This window comes from Halictus rubicundus, chromosome 18, assembly GCF_050948215.1.
Source record: "Halictus rubicundus isolate RS-2024b chromosome 18, iyHalRubi1_principal, whole genome shotgun sequence".
NCBI classification, from domain to species: Eukaryota; Metazoa; Arthropoda; class Insecta; order Hymenoptera; family Halictidae; genus Halictus; species Halictus rubicundus.
The window spans coordinates 5,182,992-5,194,915 of record NC_135166.1 but is presented as its reverse complement, the minus strand read 5'-3'; the positions used below and the strand labels follow the sequence as shown (position 1 = coordinate 5,194,915).

Genomic DNA, 11,924 nt, shown 5'->3' with positions numbered 1-11,924 from the left:
AAAATCGTCGGGGCATCAACCAAAGCAGAATTTCAACAATGGTGGCCGCTAGCGAGCGAGCCGCATGCAATGCTGACACCTTGCGGTGGCGGCGTCAATTACGTGTCTATCTCGCTCTTTCTGATATTACCTTTTTCTCATTTATATACCTCTACTCTACATTACAATCTTCTATACATTCTATCTTTTATACTTTATACCTAGATACGTGTACGATTCTTTCTTCGCTACAAATGTATCTATTTACTACACTCTACGCATGTTGAATAATTTCATACAATTGTTGTCATATGCATATATAAGTAGACGATTTTAACGTGAAAAAATTATTATTTCTCTTATTTCAAACCTTCGTAAACGTCCAACAGATATTACGATTTGCGTTTACGAATCGTACACGTATGCGAGTAAAGTACTTGTATTTTTAATTCAATTCCAGATTTACAAGGTACAAATATTATGTTTCCGAATACGTACATGTTGTCCTTATTTAAAATGTTACATATTATTTAGTGGACAAACGTGATGTTATATCGGAGTATCTATAATATATGTACATATAAATTCTCGTTTTAACACTATACATACTACTATAAGCAACCGGATCAGTATGTACATGAATTTCTTTATCGCGACGTAAATCGGATTCATATGAGGAAGTTAATTGAAACATGTGTCGACCCTTAAAGTTAGCCATGTTTCTTGCGTATATCTACATATAACAATATTCGTGCTCTCTTTCGTTGGAATTCTGCCCATATTTTTCGAACACTATTCAAAAGCGGGGACACAAATTTTAACAAAAACATGCAATGTTTTGAAGGAATTGCAGCAAATTCAGATGAATTAAACTTAAGTTTATGCATTATATAGTAACTTTTTTCCAAAATATGATAAAAATCATATTTACTATGTTACGATAAATTTCGTTAATTTTATAACACCGATACATCGATCTTTGTAGATATCGATTTGTATATTTCTTTGAAAAGAATATTAGTTATAGTAATAAGTTATAATAACAATAACTTTTAAAAAATATCAAAATCGGTTTGTAATAATTAAGTTACAGGAGAACAATACCGATTGAAGTGGAGATATTAAATACATTTTATGATACATGATCAATCGGTAAACATGATTGCACGTAAACAAACACGACGTGGACTATATGTAAATATTAGAATTACTTACCACAGCGTGACATTTCTTTTACTGTACGTACGGATGCGTGTATGCATGTGTGCGCGGCGATACGGTGATCTTTTTCTGGGTAGTACTGTTATGAATTGACTGTAATCAAGCTTTGAGAACAATAGGGTCCATGTCACATCATTTTATCGTGCAAAGAATGGTGTAATTAAGAAACCCGCGATAAACTTTATTTTTGCGCACTTTTATTATACATATGGTGTCTACGCATTACAGTTTCTGCGTTTTTCGCGAATCTTCGATGAAAACATACATCAAACCGGTTGATGATTTTTCTAATAAACATTGCCGTTGAATTTTTATGATTAATTTTACACCGCCGTCATACAAACTGATCGTACACAATATGTTTATATACATATAAATTTCATTGTATGTTCTTTCTAATCCAGGCAGGAAATCAGTAAGATTTATGAAATGTGTATACGCATTAAAAATATTCTCGATTTTAATCGAATAATAATTTGAAATCTGTATTTTTATATTCCATAGAAATATATGATGAATCAATTATATGTATACTCTATACATATTTCTTCAGGTATACACAATCGGTTAACGTAAATAAACATCATAGTGATGCAAGCCGCCAAGCGGCACTGGTCAACAAGGTGTTTGTATCTGTATATTTGATGCATATACAAACAAAGTAGGCATAGGAAGAATATGTATTGCGTCACAGGTAGTATCTCCTACCAACAATATGGCGTTTGTAAATGTCGTCTGCTCGGTTTGACAGATACCATTTTTGCTGAAAACTGGGAACTCTTGTACCTTCTTCAAATAACGAAGAAGTACATTCGCGACAATTTTACTCAAGAGTTACAATAATTTACAACTTTACAAGAAATATTTCCTAATACAATACATGGTGCAATAGCGTCACAGACTGGTTGACCGATAGCTGCGCAAGTTCAGAAATCAGCCCCCAAATGTGGTGAACGAGACGATATTTTGACGCGTGATAGTTTCATGTGTAATGAAAACAATTACCGTTGCAGAATAACTGTTAATGAGAGTTATTAATAACATTCAAACAATACAGTACACGTATTATGTCGTTTAAATTATTGTATGCATAAAAATGGAAGCGGAAGTCAGAGTTAATCGTCTGTCAACTATTTTCAATCGCAATGCAGTTTGTTATGGATTTGGTGTGAATGACGTGTCAATATATTGCTAATGTAAGAGTCAAAGTCAAAGTGAATTTCATAACGATATGAAAAAGGTGTATGTAATTTAAACCAAATTCATTTGTATTATTCAACTGACAATGTTTTTATATAGCACAATATTCGAAAGAAAGAAAAATTCAGAAGGATAGGCCTCTTGAACATAATTAAACATACATATATATATATGTATATATATGTACCATATACATATATATCACATTTACATATGTATACACATATGTACACATACATATGTATCTATGGGAAGAAGATGTATTCTGTGCCTATGATACTAAATCAAGAAAAATTAAAATTAAATTTCCAGCCTAAATAATACATTAACAAACATGTATTATTTGCTTTTACTCTAATTACTTTTTCTATGTTATTCTATATAAAAGTGTTAAATTAAATGGTATTTGAAGCGCAATTACTTGTGTTAATATAATATTAAATATATTTATTCCGGTGTTTAAAAAATTCAAACATTAAACTATTAACAAAGTATTGTATCATCTTTGTTAACAAGGAACACCTTGATTTACAATTTTAGCCTATATCGTACAATATAGCATAAATGCTGAAAGGATTACACACAATTTTACAAAAATGTGCATAAAAGGTATATATCTTAACCATAAATGTTAAAATAGTAACTGATTATATGATGAATCATTAAAAGAAATAACATTTTTATAATTATTTCATAAAATAAATTTGATTTACATTGTATGATTATATGCAATAAAAACCAGCTTAATCAACACGCATATTTCCTGACTATTGAGCTTACGATAAAATTTCAACAAAATAATTTATTTCCTAATAAAATGAATCACTTATATTGTGTTTGAAATATATACAAGTAATTGAAAACACCATTATGGAGCAAAACGAAGAGAATGATGCATCTAATGCAGCAAATACAGCTAGAGCAGATATTTCACCTAAGTCAAAACAAAAGAAAAAATCTCTTTGTCATATGCTTATGAACAAAAAGACCAAGGTTGGATGTTTGGAAACATCTTATAAAGACAGTAACTCGAAGAAGAATTCTAAAACAGAAAATTCGCAACATGGATCTCATACTAGTACAAAACTATCATTGTGCTGTGCAATAACAGAACGCAGTAGAACACCTCCAGAAAGTTTAACTGCTAGTAGATTATCCCCAACTACATTAAGTCGCGCATCTGTGAAATCTGAAGTAGCTTCTGTTAATGGAAATTGTCAACCTGATGTACTAGTAGACAAAGAATACATGTATACACCGAATAGTACACATAGTATTCAAGAAAATATCTTGGAAGAAAATAATAGTTTTGTTGGAAAAGACCAGCAGCAGCAGCAACACAGTACTTTTGTTGAAGGTAAGAACATGAATTTTTAATGATATTCATATTTAACAATGAATACAATTCAGTATTGTATAATTTGATTCTTATAATTTATTGAGAGCAAAATAAATGCAAGCTTCAATATTATTTACTAGAGGATTTTCCTAGCTTTCTTTGTACTATGTAATACGTACTATATTCTATACTATATTATTTGTATATATACATATATACATATACAGTACATAGTATACTTGGAAAGAAGTTAAAATTAATTTTGAATTCATTAGAACCTACAAGTTCTTTTCCATGCCTGTTTCTTTTTCTGCCAACTGTTTAATCTTATTAAATGAGGTAGTAGTGACCTTGTGTATCCCCACCTTGTCTTACCTCATTGCTGTAGATTGTAGAATGTCGAAGAATTGCATTTATTGCTCTTATAAAGGAGATGTGTAGGCTTTACTGCGACTCAGTTGACACTTAAGTTTTGACATCAGAATACGTTGAAAGGAGAATTTAAATAGTATCTAAAAAAATGGCAAATACACATACTAAAGGAAAAACACCTTCTTTCCTTACTAAATTATGCCAAAAATTAAAGAAAAATAAAAGTGAAAAATTAGGAAAAGAAAAAAAACAGAATTCAAATACTGGAACAATTTTAAATGAACATGTTGATAATTTGAACATTGAGATAGATCATAGTGATAGATATAAAAATAAAAATGTGTTAGTGTTGCAACCAGATATTGACAGCAAACTAAATTTGGATATTGCTGAAAACAATACTCAAAGTTTTATCGTTAATAACTCCCCTGATAAAAAATGTTGTGGGAGCAGAAAAACTGTGTTTGATGTACCTCGAAATTCAAAGCAAAAAAGTAATATATATACTGACAATGTATCCACGCATAACAAAGCAAAATGTGTACCAGACACGAGTATGAACACAGGGGAAAAGGAATGTATTTCTAGTTCGGATAGGAATTTAGATATGAAATTGACTTTCTTAACACAATCTTATCGTGAAGTGAATAATGTATATCGATCGAATGAAGAAGATTGTACGCAGTATTTAAATTCCTCTATCAAAGTGCCAAATTTGGTACCACATTCTAATACTACAGAGTTTTCATATGAAACACATCAATTATTAGTAAGAGAAAGAAAAACAATAGGTCAAGAAAGTAGTGAAGATAGCGATTTTTCTGCAGATTTAACAGAAGATTTATTCGAAGAATCATCAGAAGATGAAAATGAACTTTTAATTGAGGATGAATATTTTACAAAAGAAAAATATATAACTCATTTCTTCCTGGAAATGGAACGGCACTTTTACAATCCTCATGAAGCTAACAATATGGTTCAATATAGTGAATCGAATAGTACTGAAAAACCAGGAAAAGAAGGTACAATAAATAAAGTATATTTGATGCTTAAAATTTGATTCTTGGGGTTTTTCAAATAATTTTTATTTTGTTATTGTACAAATATTACATTATTCTAATTAGTCATCCACTTTGTGTTTCCAACTATTGGTGTTTCAGACATGATATTTACATTAAATATAATGTCATATCTTAAACATGTCATAATGTGTATGCATATTAATGATCTCTAAAAATAAAGAAAGTATCATATGTGTTTACATATATTAATTAATTAAATAACTACAAATGTTTTATTGTAATATGTAGATACTTCTTGTAAATTATATATATGTGAGTTTGTTATCTTCTCAATGACTATGTCACTCTCAGGTATTTAGAAGCAATCAATTATACTAATTTGGTTTCATTATAGACACATACTGTATTGATTATTGTACATTGTATTTAGTTTTATTTTTTCCAAACATAATCATTGACAGAAAATTAACTTAAATGGATGTCAAGAAGTCAAAAAAAAATGTTTATTTGCATCAATAATGTTCAATAATTATCTGATGCTATCTTGAAATATGTATGCACAGTGTACAGTATGATTGAATTTTAGTTCTGTGGTACATATCTATTTTTTTTTTAATTGTATAAAGAAGGAATGAGTTTTTACAAATTATAAGTGAAACCTGATACACCTATACATATATGTATTTAAACTAATTTATCAATGATCCTGCAAATGTTAAATTTCGCATTGGTAACAATAAATATTACAACTGTCTATAAACAATGAATTTTATAATTCTGTTACTTTTTGATGTTTTAGGTGAAAATTCATCTTCTGGATCTGTTTCTCCAAATGTTCCTACATACGTAACACAAAAACTAATTCGTAGACGTTCAGTGGATAATTTAGTAGTAAATTCACCAACAAATTCTATGCGACATTCAAGTCCAGAATCTGTAAGGAGTGCACCTGTTCAACTCAAACCTTGTTCTACGTCATACAATGCATTATCCAAGAAAAAGGAACGTCGTCGGTCTCAAACAACTGGAATGTCTATGGATAGTTTAGCAAAACAAGCATTACTAGCTGCTCAAGTTTTTAATCTGATTCCTACACAGAAAGCACGCGAAAGGTAAACAACTTAACAAAATTGCAATTTCTATGTAAACATTTCAGCTTTACATTTAAAAATATGTTATAATTTCACTTAATTTCTATTATAGAAATTTTCTTCATGGAAGAATTGCTGCAAATTCATTACTTGGACCTGTAGAACTTGAGAAAGTACTACCAAATCGTGAACTAAAAATTTTTATTGGAACATGGAACATGAACGGACAGAATCCACCAAAAGAGTTAAATGATTTTATGTTACCTTCAGATATAGAAACTGTTCCAGACTTATTAGTAATTGGAACACAAGAATCGTGTTCGGAACGAAACGAATGGGAAGCAGCTTTGCAGGAAACTCTTGGTCCTTCCCATGTATTGCTTTTTAGTACTGGTTTAGGTACACTACATCTTGCTCTCTTTTTAAGAAGAGATTTAATTTGGTTCTGTTCCATTGCTGAAGATGCTAGTTTTTCGACTAGAACAGGTACTGCGTTTAGAACAAAAGGAGCAGTAGCTATAGCTTTAATGTTATTTGGTACAAGTTTCCTCTTTATTACTGCACATTTGACCGCACATCAAGATAAAGTCAAAGAACGAGTCAATGACATTAAAAGAATAATTAGAAATCTTGATCTTCCTAAAGATTTACCAATTAGGCATAGGAGTAAAGGTATGAATATTACTGATAATACTACTACAGTTGCAATATTCAATTCCACTTGACTACAGAACTATTCAATTAATTCAAAATAATTAAAATTTTAGATGTAACTCAAAATTTTGATTGCGTGTTCTGGTGTGGGGATTTAAATTTTCGTTTAGCTCAACCGAGAGAAGAAGTTATACAATGGGTTACAGATACATGCTTCCTTCAACAATCCCCAGTAAATTTACATAAAGACCAATTACGAACAATTCTTAAGGAAGGTGCTGTTTTACGTGGATTTGAGGAAGCGCCAATTACATTTCCACCCACTTATAAATATGATCCTGGCACACAGAATTTCGACTCAAGTAGTAAGCAACGCACACCCGCGTATACTGACAGAATTCTCTTTAAGGGAAAAGGCCATACAAAAGGATACATGCGAAGAGTTAGTCACGAAAGCACAAATTCATATAAAGATGGAGTCATAGAGTGTCTGGTATATGATTCCGTACCAAGCATTTGTACTTCGGATCATAAACCTGTGTGGGGTGTTTTCAAAACGACTATAAGGCCTGGTATTGACATGTATGTACTTATTTCTTATGTTATATGTATAATGTATGTATAAGTAATATGGTTCAAATTTATAAAATATTACACTGTTTGGTTAACATTTTTTACAGAATTCCTCTAGGTGGTGGTTTGTTTAACCGTGAAGTATATTTAGAGGGCATAAAAAGACGAGCAGCTGCTATGGATGATTCGCACGGAACTTCAAAAGTATGTTCAATTCAATAATCGTTGTTATAAATCGTAAATAAATATCAAAATTTCGTACTGTCAAGTTTATATGGGTATAATGTATGTAATCATTCTAATTATTCAATGCCAAATGTGAGAGCATAGCTATTGCCATTTCCACGATCAACATTACTTCTTTTTGTATACTTATATATACAAAAAAATTTATAACTGTTAATAACTTTTTTACATGGAGTACACTCATTATAGTATGTTACTGTACATGTACTGTATTCTATACTGTATATTATATGTGCACTTCATAATATCTAGTCAAAAGAAGATATACGTGAATTAACCATTTTTATAATTAGTAGCTATAATGCCCAGATTTTTTAGGTATACATGTTATTTAGAGAAGCGCAATAAAAACTGTTCAAATAGTAGGCAGCTATCTTGAAATTTATAAGGTGTATAGAAGTTAAAAAGTTGTATTATTATTTTCTAGCACTAATTTGTATGTATCATAAATTATTTAATAAGAACAATAAGTACACTAAAAGACATAAGACATTTATGTGCTTAACTATTCCGTCTTTATTTGTATTGTAAATGTATTATTGAAGTGAAAATGTATTATTTTCTTTGAAAAGTTTCTTTTATTTATACACAAATGCTTTTGTGTAAAAATACATGCAATGTCTAGTCTATATTAAATTGTAAAAATGAAATACAGATTTTGTGAGTTTTGTCTATGATTAGTCACTGTTTGCGAATCGTAATTTTGTAGTTAGTAAACTATTTGTTTCATTTTACAAATTTATTTATTGGGACCATATAATGTACGTATACATCTATACATGCATATAATGTACTAGTCTTAAAAGATGTTATTATTCCATAAATAAATTAATTTGTCAACCTTAAACGAAAGTTAGCAGTGTAAATTACGTTTAATGTCCAGTAAGCAAATTTCCGCTAGACTGGTGGCAGACTAGCGTTAGGCGACCGCGTCCATTGGCACCAATTCCATATCATTTCATATCTATCTGTTGTCCCGTAAGCGCAATATTGACAGCAGAGCCCTGCTAGCAGCAAATTTTCTGTGGGGGTATTGATGACGCTGCCGCACTATTCCCCTAGGCACGCGTCTAGTAACTGCGCTGCCACGAGGATGGCAACGCCAATCGCTACTCTAGTACTTATTAGCCGTGCTGAAAGTAAAAATGGCAACACCGAGTCCGGTTGTAGTAAACAATTGAGCAATGATAAACAATTTTGCAACAAGTTTATTTTAGAAATGTCAACCAACCCAGAGTTGTAGCTTTACTCCCTAGAAACGGTCACCTTTAGTTTTCTTACAAAGTCTACAAGCAAGAGAACAGTGTGTTTACAATCTTAAGTTTTAATATTTAAATGTTATTCATTATCTTATATCTTAAAATTTAGGTGCACTATGAATTATAATAATCTTGTTTCCAGCAAATCTTCAAATATCTATGAAAATAAAAGTATATAATAACAAATAAATTTAAACTGCTTTGACCATGTTTGAAATAGATAAAAGACGTATATATCTGTTAAATATATATGTTACGAATTCTATACAATATATGTAATACATAATTTTATATTTATTTTATGGAAAAAGTTTTGAACTACACCAGTTATACACATGTATTTCTAAAGCTTAATGTTTTAATATTTCTATACACGTTATTTATTATACGTTCTTTTATATGAATTAGGTGTAAATATATATACACTTTTATTTAAGAAAGAAATGCCATTTTTAAACACTTTCAGATTTGCGTTCTGGTAATTCATCCAGTGTCTTATCAGCAGATTTCATAGAAGTTGCTTCATACATTGCCGCTTGGATTAACCTCATTTGTTTCGCCGTTTGTCGTTGTTGCTGTAAACAGTAAATCGCATAACCTACAGTTGTCACAGCATAACATCCTACTCCCATGTGCGATGATATTCTTGGTTGACTTGTAAACAAATATGTCATTAATCCACCTGTTACGCCACCAATAATTCCATAAAAATGAGAGTCTCCCTGACATTTTGTTTGAATAATTGGTATCCCAAATAATTTGATCTCCAATTTCGAAGGGGTCTCTTCTCCGATGTTTGTTATACTTTCTGACATAATTTTAAAACCAAATTAATGGTATATACTTCTTGTTTAACCTATACAGACAACTTTTGTATGTTACCCAATGTTATCTAATAACAAAGAATATGGTTATGAAGTTGATGGTATGGGCCTAAAGTGCTTGAGGACTTGGACCGTCACTTGGACCGTTAAATCCCATGCCTGTTACCAGCCTAAGTACACATTACTCTGTGGCGACATAATTTTAAGTTCTGCCATCAGTGTATTCCTAAAACTACTAGTATCTCCAAGAAGAAATTATTAAAAGGAATAGTACTTTTGAAGAAATTTAAATGTTAAAACATACGTACCAGTATTTAAGTAACGTTAATTAAAAAATATTACAATGATACATACATAAAAATCATGTTTCACAAATTTTATAAGACCGGAATAAGAAGTTCGTGGTCGTCGTATCAAGATTAAATTTTATTAAAAGAAATAATTTAAATAAAGCATCGTAGAATAATAATACGTAAAACTAAATTAATGTTCCAAGCAGGTTTTACATGCGTACATATAGACAAATATTTTACATAGAAAGAGAAAATTGCGTTTCAAATAGTTGGCAGTCCTGCCTAACCGCTTCTGAAGTCTTTTTCACGCGGTGCGGATATCGGCAAGGTACACGCGTTTCACATTCTGACTTTTAGCGAAAAACAAAGTTAAAATGAATTATAAAATGTTAAATGTTTCTTTGCATGTTACTCGTAATATTGTAATCTATTGAATAAATAAAGAATTTGATTTGGATTGTGCACAGGAAGTGGGATAACATTGGATTTTAATTGTTCCGTGTTACTCAAAGTATTTGACAGCATATCGTAATTTATAAGATTTGGGTTTTGAAATTGCATTTTTGTACACAATACAAGTGTCTAATTACTTCTAACGTAGATGAAATAATTATTCGTAGAAATTAATGTTAAATTTCGAAAGTGTAAATAAACAATAGCTTAACCTCTAATCACTTAATTTTTCAGATGTTCACGGCTAACGCTAAAATAATAAAGAGCGGTGGAGCAGAACCCGATGCGTTCGAAGCTAGCATTTCTCAAGCTCTTCTAGAGCTAGAAATGAACAGTGATTTAAAATCGCAATTAAGGGAATTGTACATCACCAAGGCTCGCGAAATAGAAACTAACAACAAAAAGGTAATGCTGATTTCTTAGCTAACTTACATGTATTCACATTGCACTTTTACATATTTGAAAGTGTATTTTAAATATACAAAAATTATGGAATATCTCAGTGTAATATGTAGTAATATGGAAGAGTAGTATGCTATAGCAAAATTAAGATAACGTAATAATCAATTTGATATATTCATTATGTTTAAAAAAAGGAAGCTGTTCAATATTTTGAGGATTATTTCATAATGAATATGTCTTTATAACAATAACAGAAAATGTTTGTTGTAGTGCATTATAATATATGTACCTATGCCAAAGCTAAAAGCTTTCCAGAAAATTCAAACACGACTTGTACGTGAATTAGAAAAGAAATTTTCTGGAAAACATGTAATGTTCGTTGGAGAACGTAAAATTTTACCAAAACCAACAAGGAAAACACGTACCAAGAACAAGCAAAAGAGGCCAAGAAGGTATTTTTAATAATTCTACAAAGTACGTAGTAGTATATACAGCAGGTAAATGCAAATATGTGATATAAACAATTTTATTTAGCCGCACCTTGACTGCAGTATACGATGCACTGCTCGAAGATTTGGTGTATCCTGTTGAGATCGTTGGTAAACGCATCAGAATTAAATTGGATGGTACACAGTTAATCAAAGTTCATTTAGATAAAAATGAACAGACAAACATTGAGCACAAGGTAAAAATAAAAGATGTCGTTAGTTTAGTACAGTTTGGATGTAAATACTTATGCAAAACTCTGTTCTATAGGTTGACACTTTTGCTGCTGTGTATAAAAAATTAACTGGTCGTGATGTGACTTTTGAATTCCCAGAAACCTACGTATAATTTGTTACAAAAATAAAAAACAATTGAAATACTGTTTCCTTGTTATATTTTTAATTGACCTCAATTTGTATTAATAATTTATTCTGTGTTACATAATCAAGAAATACTACCACATACCACCTTTATAAGCCTTGAGGTAAAGAATCTTGTAAATAAAATTCG

General features: G+C 30.5%; 3 protein-coding genes across 6 annotated transcripts; 2 read left to right on the top strand and 1 right to left on the bottom strand.

Annotated features, from left to right (window-relative positions):
- The first annotated feature begins 1,851 nt into the window (after nucleotides 1-1,851).
- Inpp5e (Inositol-3-phosphate synthase) lies at nucleotides 1,852-8,205 on the top strand. Of its 3 annotated transcripts, XM_076803611.1 has the most exons (7): nucleotides 1,852-3,009; nucleotides 3,254-3,757; nucleotides 4,939-5,133; nucleotides 5,933-6,245; nucleotides 6,337-6,896; nucleotides 6,992-7,460; nucleotides 7,559-8,205. In XM_076803611.1, exons 1-7 carry the CDS (start codon nucleotides 2,997-2,999, stop codon nucleotides 7,671-7,673), a joined length of 2,169 nt encoding a protein of 722 aa, XP_076659726.1. In that variant the 5' UTR covers nucleotides 1,852-2,996; the 3' UTR covers nucleotides 7,674-8,205. The 3 variants fall into 3 exon arrangements, with proteins under 3 accessions (XP_076659726.1, XP_076659727.1, XP_076659724.1); XM_076803612.1 differs by lacking the exon at nucleotides 4,939-5,133 and having other exon boundaries at nucleotides 1,853-3,009; XM_076803609.1 differs by lacking the exons at nucleotides 1,852-3,009; nucleotides 3,254-3,757 and having other exon boundaries at nucleotides 3,847-5,133.
- Nucleotides 8,206-9,190: 985 nt separating this feature from the next.
- On the bottom strand, nucleotides 9,191-9,890 carry L(3)87df (cytochrome c oxidase assembly factor COX20 lethal (3) 87Df). Its single transcript, XM_076803700.1, has one exon. The coding sequence runs from the start codon at nucleotides 9,769-9,771 to the stop codon at nucleotides 9,409-9,411; it is 363 nt and encodes a 120-aa protein (XP_076659815.1). The 5' UTR covers nucleotides 9,772-9,890; the 3' UTR covers nucleotides 9,191-9,408.
- A 355-nt stretch (nucleotides 9,891-10,245) lies between these two features.
- Rps7 (ribosomal protein S7) lies at nucleotides 10,246-11,796 on the top strand. Of its 2 annotated transcripts, none has more exons than XM_076803202.1 (5): nucleotides 10,246-10,401; nucleotides 10,761-10,931; nucleotides 11,199-11,380; nucleotides 11,463-11,613; nucleotides 11,685-11,796. In XM_076803202.1, exons 2-5 carry the CDS (start codon nucleotides 10,761-10,763, stop codon nucleotides 11,760-11,762), a joined length of 582 nt encoding a protein of 193 aa, XP_076659317.1. In that variant the 5' UTR covers nucleotides 10,246-10,401; the 3' UTR covers nucleotides 11,763-11,796. The 2 variants fall into 2 exon arrangements, with proteins under 2 accessions (XP_076659317.1, XP_076659319.1); XM_076803204.1 differs by lacking the exon at nucleotides 10,246-10,401 and adding an exon at nucleotides 10,445-10,584.
- Nucleotides 11,797-11,924: the final 128 nt, after the last annotated feature.